The following is a 23,146-nucleotide window of genomic DNA, read 5'->3' as shown; positions in this document are numbered from 1 at the left end:
CAGCCTCCTCGTTACAAATCCCGTGGCCCCCTGGGCATTAAGGCCTGTGAAGCTTATTGCAGTTTRTTGTTACTACTGCAACAAGAGAAGCTGTGGGTGAAAAAAGATGCTCTTGATTCATCGCCCSACAGGATCTTCTCTTCTCCCGTGCGCTGGGCACCCTCCGGGGCAGCCCCACACGGGGCGACGTCCAGCGCTTCCATATGAGACCTTCACCTGACACACGCAGGCAGGAGGCTTTGTCCCCTTTCCGGGGATGCGGATCCTCGGAGTGGGTCTGCGACCCCTCCCCTCCTCACGGGTGCAGAGAGGATGGAAGTTTGTAGGCGGCCGGGCCYCCTCTCTGGGCAGCTGGTTCTTGGCCGAGCAGGGGGAGCCACCAAGTTCCAGTCGGTCTTTCCTCCTCCATCCCTGCGGGCTCCGGATCATTTTCATGTTCTCCTTTCATGTACAAGTTCAGGTCCAATTTCCCAGGTGCCATACCCAAAGGAAGCACCCAACAGTTGGCAGTTGCTTTTGCTGAAGCTACATTAACTACTGCTTCACTAAACAGGAATCTGCTATTTTTTAGTTCTGACATTCACAATTCTCCTCCTTTTGACATCTAAATTCCATAAATACGTTGTTTACTCCCTCTTCTGGGCTATTAATGAAAAATATTAAGGCAGATCAAGCCGAACATGCTCACACACGTGCAGCATCTAAAAGTAGGATTATGCCAATTATGAGTATGATTTAGCAGTGCAGAGGTTACTAATTTAGACAAACGATGCGTTTCTTGCTGAAAACAAGTAAAACCACCAAGAACCTCACCGGGTTTTCTGGAACTCTGCCCCCAGGGACACAGGTGAAAATGCAGCTTCCTGCACCGGCGGATGCAGCCGCAGCCCTGTCCTGGCCAGCACAGCTCTCGGTCACTTCCCTCTCGGGAAGGCGGCCGCCTCCGTAGCGAATCCAGCCGGTGCAGATCGACGTTTGTGCTGCCTGTGCCTGGCACTTCCACTAGTTAACAATTGGTTTACAACACAACAGTAAAATCTCCCTTTATTACAAATAAACAGAGCACTCGCACCTTACAGTGTTTTGTTTAGATGCAGGATTATATCCAGTCAATGAGGAGCTACAATTAATGGGAAAACCATGTGCATTTGATGTTTTCACACTGTTTATTTTCCAAGCAGAGTTAATAATAGTTTTAGATATTGCATTTGCTTTGTTAAAACATGGAACTATYTATGTACATTGTTTGCAGTTTTAGAATACAGACCACTGAGTTACCACTGGTACAATAACAACATGTATGAAAAACAAAACAAGATTYTTGACCGCCCACCCCCCAGCTTGCTTTAGAAGCTGCACTAATAGCAGAGAAGTCTCAAACATCAGAAGAGTCRGAGCAGAAAACAAACTCTGCTCCTTCTAATAACTGTCTTTAGCTGCTTTGATTGGTTGCAGTTAGTATTAATAGTATAACCTTTAAAAATCGTGGGAAAGCTAATACTTTATCTTCACTCCTCATATTAGGCGCCACAGCAAGCTTAATGAGAGCCCATTATAAGCTCACGCTGCCAAACAGTACCTTAGCTCATGATTCGGCCTCCATGAGCACAGGAGCGGTCGCTCCCACCGCAGGAGCTTCCCTGCCCGCTTCCCAGCGGGAATAAAACTATCCTCCCACCCGCGCATGGGCGCTCGTGGCAGGAACGGAGGGGTTTGTGCCGGGCATCGCAGGAGGCTCCGGCCCGGCCAGGCTCCGGGGGACAAGGCCAGGACGGGGCCCACAGCGGCTCCGGCGCCGCTCACCAGCTGCGGAACAGGAAACTCACCCAACGACCCACAGACACAAATCATCAGTACCAGCATTTATAAATGACATCTTTAAGACTATTAACATATAAAACATCATAATCTTTATGAAAATAGACCATTTCCAGCACAACTTGCCTTTTKGGGGAAGGGAGGAGGATGCACACACATACATATATTTTTTAAAAGACAAGTGTTCTCCTGGACAGCTGCCAATAATCTAGTGTAAAATGTCCTTAAAGCAAGACAAACTCCTCTGTACTAAATTTTTTTAATCTTTTCTTTTCATCCTCTGAGAAAAGGTCATTTTCTTCATGGAGTGGACTGGAAGCAAAGTCATAGTCTCTGGAATGACCCTTTACAAAGGTAAACAAGGGATATTTCTCCTTAGATGAAGATTTCAGCATCTATAACATAAAACACAGCAGATAAAAAGAAATGAATACAGAGCAGCTGATAATGACCTACTTAGTGACTGAAAAATGAAGAATGCAAAATGCATTTTTAAATTATCGTTATTGCCATATTAACAAACAAAAGCATCGCAGTACCCAAACACTCCCTCCTCCTCTTAAACACTTRTTTCTATTTCATCTTCAGAGAGTCAACAGCTTCGTACCCAAATGAGGGCCTAACTGTGCACCTTGTTCCCYACCCAGCATCAGCCCTGGGTGCAGACAGGTCAGGTGTTTGTCTTGATCTAGAGGGAAAACTCTGCAAAACCCTTAATGGCCTGCTGGATCACAAGGCAGGAATTCTGGAGGCAACTCGGGGAGATTTTTTATTGTAGAAACAGCATGTACAATGTACAAAAATGAGTGTTTGTGCTAGGTAGGTACATTTACAAACAAGTCCATCAGGAGCACCTCACTAACAGGTGAGGTAGTGGGGGTGCCAGAACMTACATTTTCGAAAAAAAATAACCGAGTCTGCTGGAGAAAGGAGAAAATCAGAAAAATACTTTTAATAGCMGATGATATTCATCAAAATACTGCGTGGCATTCAGCCTTTCAGGCGGTAAAGCTCTGGAATGTCCATTGCTTTTCACATTTCTTTCTTTAAAAAAAAAAACCAAGGAAGTTSAAAATACAGTGACACACCAAGATACAGAACTAGGTGAGTATTCAGGCACATATTATGTGGGACTAAAACTCTAAAAACAGTTCTAATGACAATCCAGAATATTAAAAGATAAATATTGAAGACTAAGAGCTACTAGCAATAAACAAATTGGAACCGGAGAAGTCGCACAGTGAATCAGCTTCTCTGATTGTTACTGTGCAATTTCCCACCTTGTTCTAGGCTGTTTTAACTGCCTTCTCCTCCTGTACCGCGTGACCTGGCGGAGGGCGAGGAGGTTCAGAAGAGACACGGGGACAGGAACGAGCAGGAGCTCAGTGAAAGCRCCAGTATTTCCTGAGTATTTGCAGAGGAACGAAAGTCTGACAAGCAGCAAAGCACCGGTCAATGTTCCCAGCAYGGGCTGCCGGGCCTGTGCTCTGCAGGAGCAGATTCCTGCCCACGCAGAGGTTCTCTGAGCTGTGGCCCTTGCGCAGCTCCTAGCAGCAGCGTGGGCAGCTCGGCCCTCCCACTGCGCCGGGGCGGCCCGCGTGCGTGAYGGGCTGGCAGACACCTCAGCCCCCAGCGGGGCTGAAACGCGTGACGGGGGCAGACCCGTGTGCCCACCGCCAGGGCTGGATTCCCCTTGCTCCCTAGGGCACCAGAGCCACGCTCTSTGCTGAGGGAAGGGCTGAAGGAGCAGGGACAGGCTGGGAACTGGACAGAYGGACAAAAGCCTCAACAAAAAGCAAGTGGAACTTCAGGTTATAAAGCTGCATCTCACCTTGATTACAGACAAATTCCAGGCATTAAGCACTTGCATATTTATAAAATTMTATAGTTTTGTATGTGCATATAAAAATCAGATATTTTGAATTTGATARTATCAATGGAAAATGAAGAATATAGATCTACTGCATTTATGCTATAGCTAAAGCCACCTTAGGTCAAGCTGGACAGTGGAGGCTGGAGAAACACGTGGCCAATCTCGGTTCCTGGGCAATAACTGAGCACAGGACCCTCTGCTGCCCAATGGGAGCCGTGATTGCGATTCCCTGCGCAACAGGGACTCTGGACCTAGATCTCCTTCCACCTGCAAGTTCTTTAGATGTCACAGTGATGATTTCGACAGAGAAGTTCACTGGTAAATATGGGTTCGTGCAGTAGCTCGGGGTTACACTCACAAATGCCACTGGCACCACTGCACTAGGGAGCTCTTTGTGCTGCAGCTCCGCACCCAAGCTGAGCACTCACATGGTCCGGTTTTCCCAGGAACTTTTCATTTCCATTAAGAAGCTGGACTATCAACAGGCAAAAAGTTAATTATTTATTTTGAGCCCTGGTTTGACATGGAACCAGCCTGCAACAGCTCTGCAASCCCCGGGCTCCTCACCCTGCTCGGGGCAGCGCTGCGGGGAGGAAAGGAGATGCTGCTTCGCTCTGCACCTGTTCCCAGGCCTCCTAAATCTAACAGCTATTTAACTCTGGCTAATATCAGCTACTTAATAATTAGCTACCTGAGTAGCAAGCAGAGCAACAGAAGGCATCTTGAGTGTGATTTGGATGGGTTCTCACTAAGCGTTTCCATTTGGGTCCTTGATTTCTATGCCCTGATTTCTCTTTCACTGAATATATGGCTCATACAGGGTTTATCCTCAAATAATAAAAGCTAAATAAATCTTTTCTCCAACCTCTTATTACCCATAAAAGAAGCAAGGATCTGAATTTGTTAGTGTAGGGTATGCAGTTCCCACGGAGTGCACTGTGCTGCCGGCACAGGAACTGCAGCAGCCAGGCTGCGAGCAGGGGGAAAAACAAGCAGAAGGGCAGGAAAAACAAAGGATGCCAAGAAGAGAGGGATGGATCACAGAGTCACTCACAGGTCTGTGTGCAAACCTTCCTCTATTTTGTTACTTGTCTCTCCAATACATTAATATTAAACTAATGTCACTAATAAAAGAGCTTTTATCCAAAAAGCTAGAAAATAGCTCCGAGACTTAAATCAATTGCTGTTTTCATAATACATGCTCAGGGAGGAAAAAAAAATTGTTTCTTTTTGAATTTGGAAAAAAAAGTGTAGGAGAACTTCCAATATCCCTGTTTTTGTAATCCAGCTTTTTTTACCAAGTTCGTAAAATCTCTCATGCATGAGAGAACAGAAAAACATGGAAAAAACCTTCAATATTTATGCCTTCTATATATGCATATTGCTGAGGAACAAGTTGTAGTTCTCTATGAATCAGACAAAATACCTTCAGCATCAGTCACACCTACTAAAGTTTACATGTATGAACTTCATTAAAATGATTATTAAGACTGAATATGGTTTCAAACGCTGGGTTTGCTATAATACTAATATCACTTAAAAAGATACTCAAGGTATTGTACAAATATTAATTCTTTCTTCTCCTGTGTAACTACTGTGGTTGGACTATTAATATGGTGACCATCTCCTGCTGAATCCATTCATAGGCAGTTTTAAAAATTTCACAATGTTATTCATTATCACAGTTACTGCAAAATTAATAACGTCATATTGCCAACACAGGGGAAAAAATGGTGATTACATTTGGACCTAACTAAACCCATGTCCGTGTGTTTCAAGTGGAAGGGACGTGGCCAGACTGACTGACCGATACCTGCTGTTTCAACTCGAAAACACTGTGAGCAAGCGCCAGCCCGCTGCTCTGCATGAAGCACAAGCAGAAACGGCTCTAACGCTAACAAATAACATACAATTTTAGCTGGATCAGATGCTTCCCTGTGGAAAGGGGATCCCTCCCCAGGGATTCGGGGCCTCTCTGCCATCCCAGCCGTGCGCGGGGCAGCGGCCCCATTCCCACTTCACGAGTGCCACCTCGTGGAAGCGCCCCGGCCACCTCCGCTCCCGCCCGCTTTGTTTCCGCTCCCTCCGGGCTCTCCAGAAGCGACTGTCGCCAGCAACAGCTCAGGGTCTCTCTGGCTTTTACATATTGGCATTAAAGAGAGCTAATGAAAAATAATCTACGTTTCTCACCGTTAATAAAGCAGCAATAAATATCCAGGAAAAGATGACTGCCAATTAGGGCAGTGCTGCCAATTCCCTCCCCTTTCCCATGCACGACGCTCCCGACCACGGAGACGATTCCGGAACTGAGCACCTACCTTTGTGATCTCTTCCGAAACCTTCTCAAAGTCCTGCACGTTTCTACAATAAAATCCTATCGTACAGCTCGGATCCATTTTTTTGAACGACATCTTTTTGGGAGAAGGACAGTGGAATGACTGCAGGTTTCAAAATTAAACAACATGAAACACACTGTTAAGGTTGGGAACGCTACAGCTCAAAGCAGTTTCCTATCAAGCAGCTTCAACACACAGCATCCCGTGTTACTTACACTGAACGGCAGCACAGACTTTTGAAGTTATTTCTTCCTACCCCCAGGCACATCCAGGTAACTCCCCTGTGCCCCGCGCCGGAGCTGCCGCCACTCACGCCGTATTCACCAAACTTGCACCCGGCCGCATATTAGTTTGAGGTCTGTGAGGGCTCTGCGGCACCAAACGCGACTTTATGAATATTCCCAAGGCAGAGGAGGTGGATGCTCCTCTGCAAATTGAATTTGTAACTGCTTTTGCACTATCTTACAATTACAGCTTTACTACTGCCGCCCATTGCCCCCTTCCCTCCCCCTGCCTCCATAAAAGAGACATAATGGAATAAACCAACCTCATGTATTTTTCCTTAGCGAATGAAGCGGGGGGAGGGAAGCCCACGAACCACCAAAGCCAAGGGCCCTTACACAAAAGCAAAAGTATCACAATGGCCCCTGGGTGGGAAGGGCAGCACCCCCTGCTTAGAAATGCTTTTTCCTAATGTGGGATTTCTTATCCCGGCAGATGAGGCTTTGGCAGAGCTGGGAACTGCTGTTATCCTGTTATCACCCTGTAAAAAACAAACCAACCAAACGGCACCCAGCCCTGCGCCCAGCACTCGGGCCCTGGGACAGTGCTCAATACCTGCTCCTTATCCTGGCTCTGCTCCTTGYTCCTTTCCTGCCCTCCTGGGTGCAGAGGAGGGCTGCAGCTTTGCTGAAGCTCCTCAGCTAACACCCGAACTCTTTGGTCGCTGCTGCCATCCGGGTTCAAGCCAGTAGCCCGGATGGGGGTGTCCTCAGCCTGCTAGTGAGCGCAGCTCCCCAGTCACTTAATCTCTAGCAGCTCACTAGCAACCCCGCTCCTCTGCRCCGCCTGCAACGCCCGCTCACGCGGCACAGCCGCGACGGCTCGGGCACCGCTGCGCTAAAACATGAAATTTGGTTCTCATGAACGTCCCCAGCTCCAGGGCTGGGTGCTCACTAGGGAATATTGCGTGCGCTCTCCTCTCCAGCGCGAGCACAGGCTGCATAGCTCACGGCTGTCCTGGCCAGCGCAGGCAGACACCGGCTGTGCACGTTCCAGCCTGGAGTCTCCGGGCACAACAGGACAYAGCACCACAGTGTTTCCTCTAGAAGAAGTATCCGAAAACCCCCAACTCCTGATAGTCAATGAAACGCAGTCTTTAGAATAGAAATCCATTCACCGTTCTGATTTTTCTCTTGCCTCTCAGGCAGGTCAGTCTACAAAAGATGACAGCACCACTTACCTCACCTGAGAGTATTTGTCAGTCTTACATATTGAAGTATTTTGCTTTTTAGGTATGATCACTAACCTAATGGAGGCGTTTCTACTACACCTCCAATAAAAAACAATACGCAAAGAAATACTATTTATAAAGACTACTTTTGTTTATCATTTTTCTTCTAATGCTGTTCACGTGCTATATGCAGAACTTCAGCTGAATTCCCTGCCACGAACGGGAACGCTGCCTCGCGCAGCGCGTTTCAGCAGCAACGGCCGGTGCCCAGCGCTGTGCAGAGCTCAGGGCAGCCGCCTCCGAGCCACATGAATCACTGCGCAGCACAGAACTGGGGAGGCATTTCCTTTTTTTTTTTTTCCACTCCTCTAAACAAATGGATTCTGGAAACCAATAGAGAGTGGATTGATTTCCAACTTATTCTGGACAATTTGTCAATTTTGAAAATACTCCCTACAGATAAATCTAACAAGCCACTATCCACACTAAGAAAGCAATTTCTGTTTACTTTTGACATTTCAGGACAAAGATATAATGCTATTAAATGAACTAAGCATTAAACTGCAATATATTTTCCATCTGCAGAAAAGCATTAGGATGCGATCAAGCCAAGCTGTCAGTTCGCATGCCTTCAAAACACATTTTAAAACMTTACTATTATTTGCAAATTCATATTAATGCCAGCCTGCAGCACGAWCTGGAGGATTAGTCATAGGAACAGAAACAGAAAAATAYGTATTTTTTCTGGCCTGGCCACTGGGCTACAGTGTGACCTTAAAGTCACTTCAGCTCTGCMACTCTGATGTCTCCATCTTTGGTCAGGATTGCTCAATTAAACCTCAAGAATCCTCAGAGAGTTGCCCTATATTTTACTATGAGGGGCAGGAGTCTGGGTTAAATCCCCCAATGCTGCCATGGTGCAAAGCAGCAGAGTGGAGACTCCCACCAACTCTCCTTCCAAAGGTCTTAATAGTATAAAAGCTAAAATGAKCTCAAAAACGTGTCTACAGAACCTCTGACTTCCACATGTCATTTTAATTAAAGCATCCTTTAAATGTAAATACTGATAAATACATAACGTTTGCTTTAGGTCAGCCCTAGCTTTTAACATTAGCCCATCATAATCCCTTTGACATACATAAGGTGTTTTCATAAATACTGTTTCATAGCATTTTCATTAAGGTATTGTGATGGACTTTAATGTATCGCCCTTCTGAAATGGTAACAGAAGGTTTTTCACAACAGACAAGAAAATTGAAGTTAAGTCTCTCAGTTYAAGGTAGATGCAAACTGTCACACAAAAGAGCTGCCACACAACTCTGACTCTACTACAAATTGTTTGATTTACATTCTAAGCATAACCAATCAATTTAAGATCACCTACTCAATTTCCAATACATGAGACAAAGAACTGCATTCATCATCTTAAAATGCACTGATCTTAAATTTCACTTCCACTTTTTACAGGTCTTAAAGGTTTTCAGTAAAGAAACCTACTTTAAGTAATTAGTATTTCAGGACTAGGAGATAAACACCTATTCCTTCTCCTCCTTTAAAGGCAGTATGTTTTTCTGCAGCCATGTTCGAACATTTAGGAGTACTTAAGTGTTTGCAGAGGTCAGTGGCACAAGGAGCTGCGTGTGCCAGGCCAGCTGGTGCCATCCCCAGCAGCTGATGCACCCAGTGAGTGTTTGGCACTTACTGAACTGCTGCTCTGAGGAGCCTTCACGCAGAAGCGGCCACACCACCATCAAGCAGAGGTGGTTCAGATTGCAGCAAAATTAAAAAAGAACAAACCCCACACCTATATTTTCAGACCTGTCAGGTTTTCTGGAAACTATTAATACACAGAAGTAGCTAGATTAAAAATAATAGGGCTTATTACAAGAAATAGTTCAGAAAAATAAAATTTATATAGTCAACCACTAACTGACTGCTAAGCTTCAGAAATTTCACCTGTATGAAGCTGAACAAAGTGACCTTCAAAGTTTAACTACATTTAAAATGGTAATCAGCTTCTCCAGTGGAGAAATACGGAAAATATCTTAATAAAGAATCAGCGGCTACACCTATAGGAACTGTGGTTCAAAACTGACAACAGGCTCCTACTGTGGAATAGTACAGTAATTCTCTGATTGATGTTCACTGTAACTTGAAATAAATTAATAAACTGACCCAAAACAAACGTAAGTATTTCACATTTAGATCTCTAAATAGTATCTAGTCTCTTTAATAAAGTGATCATCTATCTTTGAGGTTTTTCGGATTTTTAAGAAGAAGCAGACAAAGATAAATGAAGTAATAATTATAACAAGGTATCAAGTATTTAACCTCTGGTCATTTTTGTTGCTTATAAGCTTACAGAGAAGGGCAGAACTTCGATAAATAACATGTAACTCTAAAACCATAAAGATGCAGCTAGCCAGAACGTCTCTAAATAATTAGTGTTTGATTCATATGGGAAGAAAACAGTGCCAGGTCTATATCCATACTACCTCAAGAGGGAAATCCTTTATGCTGACATCTACAAAAGATTGGCAGTAATGAGGATCCATGTAAATCAAACTGTCATCTACAAGGACAAAACAGAAGACAAGTAATTCAAAAAACACCTTATTATTACACTGCTTACAATCCAATTTCTATGCAGAACAGCTTTAAAAAAAAAAAGCCAGCAAGTAACTGCTTGCCAGGCTGATATTCATTGACTGAAGCATAGGTTTTTGCAGGACAGATTAACTTTTGCATAATCAAATATGCTTGTATAAGCAGAATTTTTATAAAGTGATGAGACTGTCATTTAATTTTTGGTGATAAAATTACTTTTACAAACACACAATTATATTCTGGAGTTTGCATATGAAAAATGTATTGTTCTACTTCATCCTGACAGGAAGAATATATTGCTTGTCATTTAAGCATCAACTAACACCACTTAAAGTAGCAAAAAGTAAATAYGTAAATAAGAACTGCCAGACAGTAACAGCAAAGGCTCCTGAAGTTTGCTGAAACAGATAAATTATGCCTTGTTTATGCAACAAAGGAAATTAAATGTACATTTTACAGAATCCAATTACTAGAGGAGATAAATGACAAATGACTGGACTTTAGTGGATAGGATGAATTAATAAGGTACTCATTTTGCTATTTTAATCATGCTATTTCCCACTGGTCTTGTATTAACTTCCTAACTCTAAAAGAATAATATTGAAGAGACATAACATATTAAAACACTAACCTTGAAATCCAGCAAAGTAATATGACTGCTTGGGTTTGCCACCGATGATACCAACACAATACTCAAGGCTTAAGATTCCCTAAAAACAGAACAATGAAGAATTACAACAGGGTCAAACAGAACAGTGCACTAAACCAAATCAAATTGTTTGCTCTGCCAATACTGTTTGTGTTAAATCATTTTGTTTCTATTTACTTTCTTTTTTCTTTTTAAGTCTAGCTTAAAAATTTATTGAAATCCAACACAGTTTTTCAGTATTTAATGCTTCAAACATTTAATACCCTCATCCTAAGAGCAGAAGACAAGCTGGTAATCTCATACAGACTTAGCGTGTATAGGCTGCACAGAGTACATTGAAGTATCCAGATCTACAGAGCTCATATACATAGAGATTTTGTGGTCTTGAAATCTTTCTTCTTTCTGCACTCAAAGGTGAAATCTGACTGAACCAGAGGGTAGACTTGTGCACATCACAGGCAGAAAAGCCAGCTAAAGCAGCAGTAACTGTAGGAATCAGCCTCCCCCAAAGCAGCCCAAAATACAGGGGCAAGGAAACAACAGACAAGCCTTCAATCTTGCTGCATTTTGATCACAAGAGAGAGGAACCAGAGCAGTCATATGTAACAATTTTGAGAAACACACATTACGAATGTACTTAAAGGGATTTATGGAGGGAGGCAGGGCAAAATGCAGAAACTGTTTTGGTCTGGAGGTGTAAAAGAACAAAGATAGCCCCTGTTGACTAGCAGCCCCTGGACAGGACGGCAGCCCTGGAGCCCTGTCCCACCACAATGTTGCGAGCTCCGTTCTGGCGTCAGGCGATAAAGAGCTGGGATCTGTACTCAGCATAACTCTGCTAGCACACAAACCTAGCACACGCAATCATATAACAAAACTGTAATTTTACAGTTACACATTCTAAGGAGCTGCACATACACAGCTTTGCTGCAGGAGGAACATTTTACTAGTGTAACTGTCTCGAATTCCTCCATGCTCTGGATGGAGTCACAGACTCCACTATRTCCAATCTCAATGGTAGTGACTCTAACACTGCTGCACTGATCTCTCCGTGACAGCTCCAAGGGAAAAAACACAATCACCCAAAGGAGCAAGGGGCTCCTGATTAAACCTGCCTCCATGCCAAAGAAAAACCACCAGAAATACAACTGCCACAAACTGGATGTGCGTGTGCTCCAACCCAGAGCCTTGTCCTACACAAAGCGCCCGGGCGCCGGCTGCCCRTATGGGCAGAGGACGCAGCTAGGTGGTCAGTTCATACTTCACACATTACAGGGGGCAGCTCGTTTCACAGCTACCTATGCCACGCTCTTGGCGCATCAGCAACAAGCTACATTTAGAAAGTATTCTTGGCTTTCTTAAAAGGATGAAGGAAAAAAATGGAGATCTACAGGAAGGCTGCAATAGCAGAATTATTCCGAAAACTGTTAAAGCAGTTAAAACTGCTTTCTGGATTCTATGAAACTGGATTCTATGAAAACAGATAAATAATGGGTGCATGGCACACTCATAGGCTTATTTTTTTGTAAATTCCCTTTGATTAAAGAAAGATAATCACCTCACGCTCCATTAGAGGTAGAACTGAAACACCCCAGGTACTTGCCATTAAGAATTATTTTCTTGCCTGGTTATGTGGCCCTGGCTCATCACCTGGGAGTTCATCAGCCTTGTTCCTTTCTGTACTAAAATAAACACTTAAAGGAATATAAGCAGGCAGGGACAGTCTCTCTCCTCTGCTCAATGTACTCTGCKCAAGGCTTCTGTTGCTTAACAGAACTCATCAGGATTTGGGGAGGATTCAGTCTTAGTATAACACAGGCATTCCCATTAGTTATCCCACTGACTCCAGCAGAAGCTGCGGTCTGCCCACACCGAGCACTTCTGAAAACTGAGCCCAAGGGTTCTAACACAAGCCCAAGATCACTAAATACTCTGAAAACTGAACAGCCTTTAAACACTCAAAAATCACAGTGGTTTTCCACTGTGGTGGCTGGGTGGGGTGGTCACTGTGTGCTACTTCTGCCTCACTTCCTTAGAAAGATTCATCCTAATGCCAAATCATGAATTAGCAGYTGAAGTTGCAGTAATGACTAATGGCACCAAAAAATTCCATGCCCCTTTCTTAAGGGGAAGTAAAAGACAAAAGAAAAAGATAAGCACAGTCAAGCAACAATCTTAACCATGTGACATTTAAAAAAGAAAGAAACAGAATAAGGATTTGTGTATATATGTGTTTTAAAATGATGAAAAATACTTAATATAGCACAACTCTAACAGCATATGTAACTAAATTACCATTTGTAATTTGAGCCACTTCATTAATGTCTTCACAGATACCTGCTTTAGGAGAACAGTTATCACTGCTTTACCAAGGGACATCATGTGCTCTGCAATTACGTCTGATCTTGTAATAGGGAAATTTCAAATCTGTAAAGTCAAACTTTACAACCTTCAACTGTAAAATCATCACCACACATTTAATAGGGAGAAGATTACCATCATGAAGTCACTTTTCATATCACCTATTTCTACTATTTGAAAAATGATCTCATTTCATACCTTTACAAACTCTAAATAGTCCATGTTTGTTCTCTCTCCACCAAGTCTCACAGGAACTAATATAATAACAGCTTTTGTATCTGCTTTTTCAGAGTCCATAAAAGAACACTGTCTGTCAATAACATCTGAACTGTAGACTGAAAGACAAATGAAAATATTCTTATTTAAAATATATTTTACAAAGACATACCTACAAAATTACATTGCTTCATTTGACAAACTAAAACTGCAGTCCTGTGAAAATATTACTGTCCTCCTGAAATACAACTCCTAAACTATGATGATAAAAGATAAGATTACGTTTTCTTATTTTCTGCAGTATTTTCAAGAACGTTAATATGCTGCTGCTACTTAGTTTCAACAGACAGGACACTGCCAGGAATATACAAAAAGGGTAGGTTAACAAAAAACCAAAGAGAACCCAAGCCTCTAAAATGTTCTGTTATTATTTAAAATGCCATGCTGGAGCAGAAGAGAAGCTCCCAGAGATGCTGGGTCACTATCCTGCTTGCACCTTTGAGCTTAAAGTCAAACTCACTTCTTAACAGTCTATGAGACTGGTGAAATACTTTCTTTCCCTTGGATAAATACGGGTTAAGAATGCTGTGATGCAAAACAGCACTGTTGAAATGTTTAAAGTGTAAATAACAAATCTACTTTAATAACTGAAATAAAGTATTTTTCAGTTGTTTGGGTTTAATAGGCAGACAGTAGTAAAAAGTTATCTTGATGGGGTTTCAATGCCATTATCTTAATAAGATAATGAAACAAGAAATGTATCAAGCTTACAGGATGTCCAATTCTTAATGAAAAGACCAAAAGATAGAGATATAATCAAGAAATCCTTTGTACAACATCCGAATTTTGTAGAGTCACTTGTGAATTTGATGTTTTTCATGTAGAGATCTTTTTTATTACTGCTTACTGAAAGACATAAAAAGATCTAAAATGTTTTTCAAAATCTGTATAGTCACAACATTTACCTGTACAATCCTGAGCAACATAAACTGTTACTCCTTGTAGCTCAGGGTCTCTTGCTTCTTCAACAGCTTTTCTAAGTACAAAGATAAAACTATTTAATTCATCTCCGATTTTTAAGAAATTAGCATTAAGCAAATGAAAATTACTTATAATTTTTATAAGCCGCTTATTTCTGTTAACACATAAATAATGCTAACCTGTCACATTACTGCATGGGTTTGCAGGTATGCACCCAAAAATAACAGAATGTTTCAGTATAGGTTCATATATCATGGGTATACTTGTATACTAAATACCAATTATTCTACCTACATACATACAGATATACATATGAACTTTCACTTCTGCTGCTTAGGTGACTTATTAGAGATGCAGTTTATAGATAAACTGGAATATACTATAGCATAAGTCTGTAAAGAAAACCCTGTAATATTCAAAGAAATGGCATATAAAGGTATATACTATGGAGAAATTTGACYTTCGACTTTTTTTAAACCACAGTGAATGTCACAGACCCTTTACTTTTACTATGGTATAATTATAATATTAATAGTCCCATACATTTACAGTTTCACAAGAATTTGATGTGTGCAAAGAAATGCTGAAAACATCAATTTTAGCTTTGACATTTCATTACACTATCGGTACATTATAGCCCCCAGGTTACAGTATTATAAAAAGAAAAAAAAAATCTATAATATTATGCACATTCCAAGGTTGAAAGAGTGGTTAGTTTTTAGAATGTTTCATTAAATGCAGGTCTACTTAAAAGCCCAGTTTGGGAAAAGATCTTGGGTCTTCTACTGTTCAAAGTACAGGAAAATAGAATGCTTTTTTTTCCCCCGAAGATTGAGCAAAGGTTCCGAGTTCCGTTCCTGCACCTACTGCTGTCTCTTCTTGTCTCTGAAATTGCTCTAAAATTACTATCAGTTCAGCAATTTTGCAAAGCCAATAACAAATGGTTAGGTGTTCAATTAAACTGAAGCAATTTCATGAGACTTTGAATGCATCTCCTGTAATGTGTAAGGCACCGTAACAACAACAAATAAAAAACAAATGAAATATATTTTTACCTTAAAATATGTGCAACAACTGCAGGTCCATACCAATCTCCAGCAGTTTTCCCAGATTTCTTTCCATATTCTATTAGCTGATGTAAGCCAAAAGCTGCCAGCGGAGAGTCACCAAACCAAGAAATTATTTTTCTGTGATAAACTTCATTTCTCATTTCTCTGTCACCACAGTTTCTCTTTAATGTTCCTTTATGATGGTTTGACAAGATCTTGGGTTCTCTTTCTGCTGTAAGTGATGCTTCAAATGATGCAGTCAGCTTTTTCACAGTATGGGTTGTCCACGATTCAGAGTCTGAATTTTCAATGTCCAACGCATCTGGCCATATCCAGGCTGCAGCAAGAAATTTTAAAGATGCATGTTAGGCTTACCAATAACTTTTTGATACGATTAGCAAAGCATATCTATTTCATTGCATCAATAATATGTGCTTTACATAGATGCAAATCCCAGTAATAATAATGTCTAAATAAAGATCATTTATCCCACTGCAATACGGTTTGCTTTTGTTTTCTGTAGTGTGATAGTAGAAAATAAATATTAGTAATAATAGTCTTCATTAATAATTTATCCTGAGATACTAGATCTGACTTCAAGATTCCAAACAGTAAAGATATTCAAGATACACCCGATTGCAAGACGCAGACTAGAAGCATTGTAAATATTAAACTCACAAAAAAAAAAAGCTTTTTAGCTGGTAGATTTATCTAAGTCAAATAATAACTTTCAATGGCTGCTTTTATTATTCTGGTTTGTTAGTTATTTAATACAAAAAACACAAATGGGGGAAACATTCATGTAAAAATAAGCACTTCTTCCTAGAAAAATTTAGAAGAGTAAAAGCAGGTCAGCAGAAAAATACACATCATTTCTTTACTTCCTACACTTGTGAATTCTTAGGCTTTACCTAGACTACAAGACATACTTGAAAAAAAATTTTTTTGGCCTGGTATCTACAGTCTGCTTTGCTGGCAATAGGTTTCCCTAACAGTACCCCATACATGCTGGGCTCCTGCTAACAGCGCAAAGGCAGTTCAGTGTATCCCGGAGAAGAGGAATGCTTCCCTTGCCAGATGACAGAAAGCCTCTCCACAACTCTGAATAGCTCCTTGCAAGGCAGAGCATGTGAGGAAATCCCCAACACACTGCAACTCATCCTACAGGTCTATAATGGGCATCCCAGAGCACCCAGGGAAGGCTGATAAAGAACACACCCCAAGGATGAGGTGTTTTTGCCCAGCGAGGCACGTTTCCACACGCTGCTGGTGGTTCAGCTAGTTGCCCTTACGGTAGCAAGAGGAAAGTGTTCAGAACAGATACTGACAGAGCAGCAGCTGCAACCCTCCCTGCAATTCCTGCTCCAGTGTCCAAGCAAAAGTCTTCAATGGAAATAACAGGGAGGCACAGAGGTAGCAGCATTTTAATTCTAAAAATCTAACTTATGGCTCCAGTAATATCAAAGGTGCTGCTAGAGGTGGCCCTGATCCATTTTCCCCAGTACTGATACTTGCTGCAGAAGAGCAGGAGCTCTAGGCAGATGAACCATGGGCTTCACTGTCCCTGCACTGTGAATAGGAAACTTACATCCACATTTTCAGCACAGTAAAACTTGCTAGTGCCTTAATATTTAAAATACCTACTTACATCATCACTCTGCAATATCTGGAATATTCCACATGGTAGTGGAACTGTAAGTATTCTAGCTGGTAAATGTAGCCAAATTTTGCTTTGTAACAGAAGCAATACCATTAAACTATAATGAAAACATCTCTGGGAAAACAGTAAGGAACAATGAAAAAATTTGTGTAAACACTTAAATATGTTTAAGTTGTTATCCAAATCTCATGAAGAGCTTTTCAAAAAAACTTTACCAGCTGTCAGAATACCAGATGATGAGAAAAGTAATCCAGAAAAACTATATATATTCCATTTTTCCACACATTTGGATTCCCATAGAAATACTAGCACTCTGGAATCACCAAATCACTTTCCAAATTAGGATGCATGGGGGACAGCGCAAGAAATTCTTTTAAACCATATAGTTTAAAGAAACAAACTTGGGACCTTCTTATCTTGGATTACTTTAAAATGAGTCATTACGCATTCCTATGTATTCCTAATCAGACTTAAAAAAAAAAGAAAATTAACATATTTATAACAACAGTTCTCTTTAAAGATTTGTTCTCTCAGCAGAAGTTCTTTTTTCTTTTTTTTTTGTATATTTTGGTACTTGAAATTAGGTGAGAAGAATAATGTAGCTATTCAAGTCATAAAACGTAACAACAAAAAGAATATTCAATAAGCCAGTTTGACAGTTCAGCCATGCCAGCGCCAAGAAAGAAGATGCTGTGATGCAGCTGGTTTGGGACTATGCTCAAGCTTACATCACATTCACRCAGTCAGTGCAAAGTACTGTGCAAATTGGTTCTGAAAACAGGCTTTCAGAACCAATTGCTGCCAACGTGTCCCRGGGGGCCACCAAAGGCCTAAGTAAACAATACACTGTATTCTGTCCAGCTGCACTCCAGGGTGGCATCAGGCCCACAGCCTGGAACACCTTCCACAAAAGGCCATGGTGACAGAGGGAACGAATGAACGTCTGAAAGGAGGAATGTGGCATGTTTTGAAAGTGATGATGGAGGAGGATGAACAGAAAAGGTGGTTAACTTAGAGAACCAGAGAGCTCTGCAGGACATGACTCAGGCTTGGAAGGCCGAAAAGGACACACATGTCCAGCCTCTGAAAGCAGAAAGTGTTCCAACCCTCTTAAAAGCAACTCCTTTGGAGTGACYGCAAGGTTATTTTCAGATAGACGACGATCTTAAAAGAAAAAAAAAAGTTCCTTTGTAAGTGTATGGGGTGGAAGTAGAGTGAGAAGGGAGGAAATGAACTAGCRAAAATTTCAACACAAAGAATGATATATTGAAGTCAGATTAGAATTCTTCTATTAACTCAATATATTAATACAAGAAGAAACTGAATAATGTACAGCCTTAAAACTGGTAAGAGAACATCACTTCTGCCATAGCCCTTAGCTACAGACCGTGAAACTCATTTCTACTTCTTCAACAAACTAGCAAGATTCAAGAGAATTGGACATTTACATGAATAAGAGGAATACTTAAGCAAAGGCATCACAATTGTTTTTTTTTACTTCAAAATTAACTTCTCTGGCGTTTCCAGTATCTTTCATTGCCACATCTTGATATTCCGTTTTTCAGAAATGGACCAGTAGATTAGCTAGGTCACTGGTCTGATGTAACAAATTCAAGATTAATGAGAAAAAAAAAAATCCAGAACCAGCCTGCCCTTTACATTCTGGGATACATGAACCAAGACTGCTACACTCTACAAATCACCTGTTCTTATCATGCCACTTATGGACATCTTCATCGTGTAACTTACCTCTACCCAGAAAATGAAGCATAAGACCTTGAGCCAACAGCATTTGGCCAGTTCTCAGTGTGCACCCCCAGCCACAGTCTGTCGTTAACGCAGATCCCTTAATCTGAGGAAATTCTTCCCTGTAAGTCAGCCATATTCTAGAAATAAAATCTTTACGAAACTCCTCAACATTTCCCGAAATCTCTGTGTTGATTTGATCAAAACTGGATCCATCTGTAGAAAGCTCACCAGATTCTGTAACAGAGAATACATTGTAAGTTATACCCTGGTRTGTGATGTCTATTATTAGGAGGAAAATGAAAAAAACAAGGTTGAATGCTGGGTTTGCTCTGAATCATACAACATAGGATAGGTTATATTACTGTTGTTGCAAAGTCAAATGAATATTTTGTAGGCTTTTCATGTTTAAACATTCAATTCAGTAATTGCTAATGAAGGTTTAGGGAGGTATTCATAGAGCTCTGCAGAATATGATTGGAATGAGGCAAATGTTATGTACATACCATCAGATTTGAAGTGGTAACATTTTCCTAGCAGAAAGACTGGAGAATTTCTACTAAAGTAAGTTTTTGTTTTCAACACCCAACCTAAAAAAAATACAAAACAAAAACAATCACTCAAGTGAGTGGAACTAGGTTCTTCAGTCAATTTTGTATGGCACGCACCATCTTATTTTTTTGAAGACTAATTACACTAACTCCCCACACAGGTGAGCCCACATTATCTCCATTTAAAAATCTAGCGTCCTCTGTACTTATTTGACAACGTACTTATTTTTAAGACTGTAGCAATTTAAAAGAGAAATAACGCAAATTTATTTGAAAAACARAGTTTAAAGCGTGTGCTTACTTAAGCTGTTTATTGTAATATCAAAGTGAAAACCATTAAGGACTACGCTGCATTTTTTATCACTAATATATTTCAATTATTTTATGACTCACAATCTCATTCTTGTCATTGAGCAAGAAAAGTTCCATTCATTTCAGTGAAGACAGGATTTTATCACACAGCTCACTTACTGTATTTCATGTTGTGCCATGCAGACATAAACTTTGATTTTATCTTTTCTACTTCATCTGTCCCTGTGGCCTCCATATTCAAGTTCTAGAGAAAAAGCCATCGCTGTCTTGTAAGACATTAAATTCTGCTACTGTAAAAACAAAAACATAAACATATCCATGGGCATGGAGAACACAGASCATAACACCACCACAACGCTTCAATATTTAAGCCTAACGTGACCAGGAATAGTAATAAACTTGCAGAATTCTTCACTTCCAGGGAGTAAGAAGCAATCACATGTTCTATGATTATGAAATCAAAACATGTTATTCCAAATCCACATCAATAAAATTAATATACAAAGCTAAATAAAATAAAATGTTCCCTGATGGCGCTCTATTGCACAACAAACTAACCTAGTGCATGAAACCTATGTTGGCATTTGAGTATGCTTATTCTGATTTATAGCGAAATGTTTAGCTGTATTTCATTAAATAGAATAGATAATATTCTTTTACACTGAATGGAATAAAGTATTTTTTTCCTCACATCTGCATTTCTGAACACCAAAAAACAGATCTTGCTTTTAAACTTTTTTTATATTTCTAATCGAGAACTTTCTAAACCAAAGTGTACATAAACTGGAGGGGTTGAAAGACAAAGAGATAGATGTTTTGCTGTACAAGGCAGAAATTAGTTACTCAAAATGTTTTCAGTAACACAGGCATCATTTTGTATAGAATTAACTTGTTGGAGAAATAACATGAGAAATGGATAGAACACTGTCAAGAATGTGTGTTTACAACCTTTCTAATTAGCACTTGTGGAATAAAAAAGGTTTTTCTGATTTGATATTTTCTACAGTAGTCCATATATATTACAGAAATGAGACTGGTATAATAGTGGCAAAAGCAAACGCAGCACAGATTATTTTGTTAAAAAATGCTTACATATTGCTAAAATATGGGCATGTGGAAAAGCACATTCACTCATTCTTTTTGAAATGCAGCACAATATAAACGTCACCTTAAAAGCAGACTACACAGTTTATAATACAGAAAAAAAATATTACCTTTACATATTTGTCCTATTATAAAGAAAAATGAGAAGCTTGTACAGAACTCCCTTTAAAGTTCATCTGTATCACTTAGCAAAAGGAAAAGTCTGCTATCAATTAATATAGCTGCTTTTGCCTTAGTTTCACGTATTCTGTCAATGGTTTACTTGAAAAGAGTGGAACAGGAGATTGCCTGGATGATACTGAGTAGATCAAACCCTTGAACAGATGACTGAAAAATTAAAGAGCTCCTGTTTCATCCAAATAAGCACCATTTGCAGACATCCAAAATTGGTAAACTGAGGTAGATCACTGCAATTTTCACATACTTCTAGTGAAGTACTTACAGTAAGGCACAGAAGGGAACCATCTCACACAATTATCAACTTGGATCAGGAGAACACACCATCACTGATGTGGACCACCTACCCACCTCACTTTAAAAGAAGATTGAGAAAAGCTAGAAACCTGTCTACCTTTTCAGATGTTATTTTCCACCAAATCAGGATCAAAAAATGGAATGGAGATTAATCCATGTTACTTCTTGTTTCCACTGGGAACCTATTTTAAGTAACGAGGGAAAATAACCCAAACCACTGGTAGTGCAGTTGTAATGTTAATAGGTGAAGGGAGAACGAAGATATCACATAGATGTATTATTTCTGGGATCCATACATGGCGTGTGGAAAAATAAAAAGAACACAGTATATTGTCCATGTCTGCCCTAGAGCGTTTTTCTGCTGCTGCACTGTATTACTTGATAAATGTTTCTCAACCTTTTTTTTTTCCACAGAAAAGCCAAATCATTCTCACAAACACAGAAAAWTTTTTTGGCTAATGAAAATAATTAACAGAGGCTACCAATCTGTTGTGATTAGTGTAATGTTGGAAGAAGTAAGAGGAAGACTATTTAAGGTAGAATTTTAATGCATTATTTATTTATTTAAGGGTGATGGAATTGAAGAYTATCCGGACAGGCACCACTGGCACCAGCTGACAAAGCCGTTGATATCAGCTTCTCCAGGAGGTGTGTTTGGTCTAGTTACTCTTCCTACATGGTCTGTCACGGGCAGTCACTTACATGGAGAACAATGACTGCCTTAAAAGCCAATAACGGTAAGAGCTCCTTCTGGCTAAAATTGGGGATGAAACAAACTCTACTGTTTGGGGAAGTGGCTCGCTTTCCTTTCAAGGATGACAGTGAAGCACGTTTTTCTCTTAGCCCTTTGTGTCTGAGTATTATGCTAAAGATGGGGAAAGGGCTTTTAAAAGAAAAACACACAAATGAGGCAAAATCATCCCAACGGGATATATACATAAGTGCACCTATATTAATACTGCTTCTTCCTCCTGTTAGCGAAAGAGCCTCTCCGTAATTGTTTCACTGGGATTAATGGAATGGCACCATCAGGAGCTCACCGCAAACACAGATTACAGCCCAACGGGCACAACACAATCCCTGTTATTAAACCCGAGCCTAATGTCTTTACAGGGAAGCCCTCTTCTTTTGAGGTGACCCAGAACACACATTTCTACCATCAGCCTCCTCCCCACCGCCAAACTAAGCCCTGTCACCTCAGGGCCCAATTGTACCGGGGGTTGACTTGCACCGAGGGGTGCGTTTTTAGCGGTTTTCCTCTCACAAACGGTTAATAATGGAAGAAAAAGTAACTCCAGGGGCCTCGGCGGCAGAAAGCAGGGCCGCTCCCGCCGTTTAACCGCCGCGCGGCAGCCGTTAATTTCCACCGCGTATCCAGGCAACCGGCGGGAGGCTCGAGGGGGTTCCTTCGTCAAACTCCCCCAAGTTCCCGGCCGCGCTCCCCACCCGCCTGAGGCGCCGCCGCGGTGCCCGCGGGCCGCACTTACCGCGCACAGCTCCGCCGCGGAGGAGCCCGCGCCGCCTCACGCGCCCTCTCCCGCCCGGCCKCACCGCACCGCGCCGCGGATCCCTCCGCCAGGGGCCGCCGGCCGCGCGCGGGGCCGCCGCGGGCGCTTTACGCGTCCCCGCTCCCGCCGACGCCTCGTTTTGGCCCTTGGCGGCTGCCGTGAAGGCAGCGGCGGAGCCGAGCGCTACGGACGGCCGCTACAGCCGTTAGTGCCGCTCGCGAGTCGCCGCTTACCGGCTCGGCGTGGCTGGACGCGGAGATGGCCCGCGGAGCGGCCTCCCTGGGGCTTCGGCCATGGGGGCACCAAGGCGGACTACAGCTCCCGRCAGGCCTTGCTGCGGCCGCGCGCGGGCCGCGGTGACGAGCTCGCGCAGGGCCTGATGGGAGTTGTAGTCCGCGTGGCGCAGGCGCCTCAGGCGAGACAGGCGCGGCGCCCTCAGGAAAACCGC

General features: G+C 41.6%; 1 protein-coding gene across 2 annotated transcripts; it reads right to left on the bottom strand.

The window, feature by feature from the left end:
* Nucleotides 1-1,083: 1,083 nt before the first annotated feature.
* Nucleotides 1,084-22,997, bottom strand: ATG4C (autophagy related 4C cysteine peptidase). 2 transcript variants are annotated; one of them, XM_026040713.1, is made up of 11 exons: nt 22,932-22,997; nt 19,772-19,902; nt 19,256-19,339; nt 18,753-18,986; nt 15,350-15,680; nt 14,279-14,349; nt 13,296-13,432; nt 10,719-10,797; nt 9,976-10,052; nt 6,010-6,129; nt 1,084-2,213 (listed from the first exon to the last, which is right to left on the bottom strand). In XM_026040713.1, the coding sequence occupies exons 2-11, from the start codon at nt 19,845-19,847 to the stop codon at nt 2,043-2,045; spliced, it is 1,380 nt and encodes a 459-aa protein (XP_025896498.1). In that variant the 5' UTR covers nt 19,848-19,902; nt 22,932-22,997; the 3' UTR covers nt 1,084-2,042. The 2 variants fall into 2 exon arrangements, with proteins under 2 accessions (XP_025896498.1, XP_025896499.1); XM_026040714.1 differs by lacking the exon at nt 22,932-22,997 and adding an exon at nt 22,678-22,721.
* Between the last annotated feature and the right edge of the window lie 149 nt (nt 22,998-23,146).

The sequence above is a fragment of the Nothoprocta perdicaria genome, unplaced genomic scaffold (genome assembly GCF_003342845.1).
Source record: "Nothoprocta perdicaria isolate Ctin4 unplaced genomic scaffold, notPer1 scaffold_262, whole genome shotgun sequence".
Lineage (NCBI taxonomy): Eukaryota > Metazoa > Chordata > Aves > Tinamiformes > Tinamidae > Nothoprocta > Nothoprocta perdicaria.
Note: the sequence above shows the minus strand (reverse complement) of the source record. Positions and strands in the feature narration are given on the sequence as shown.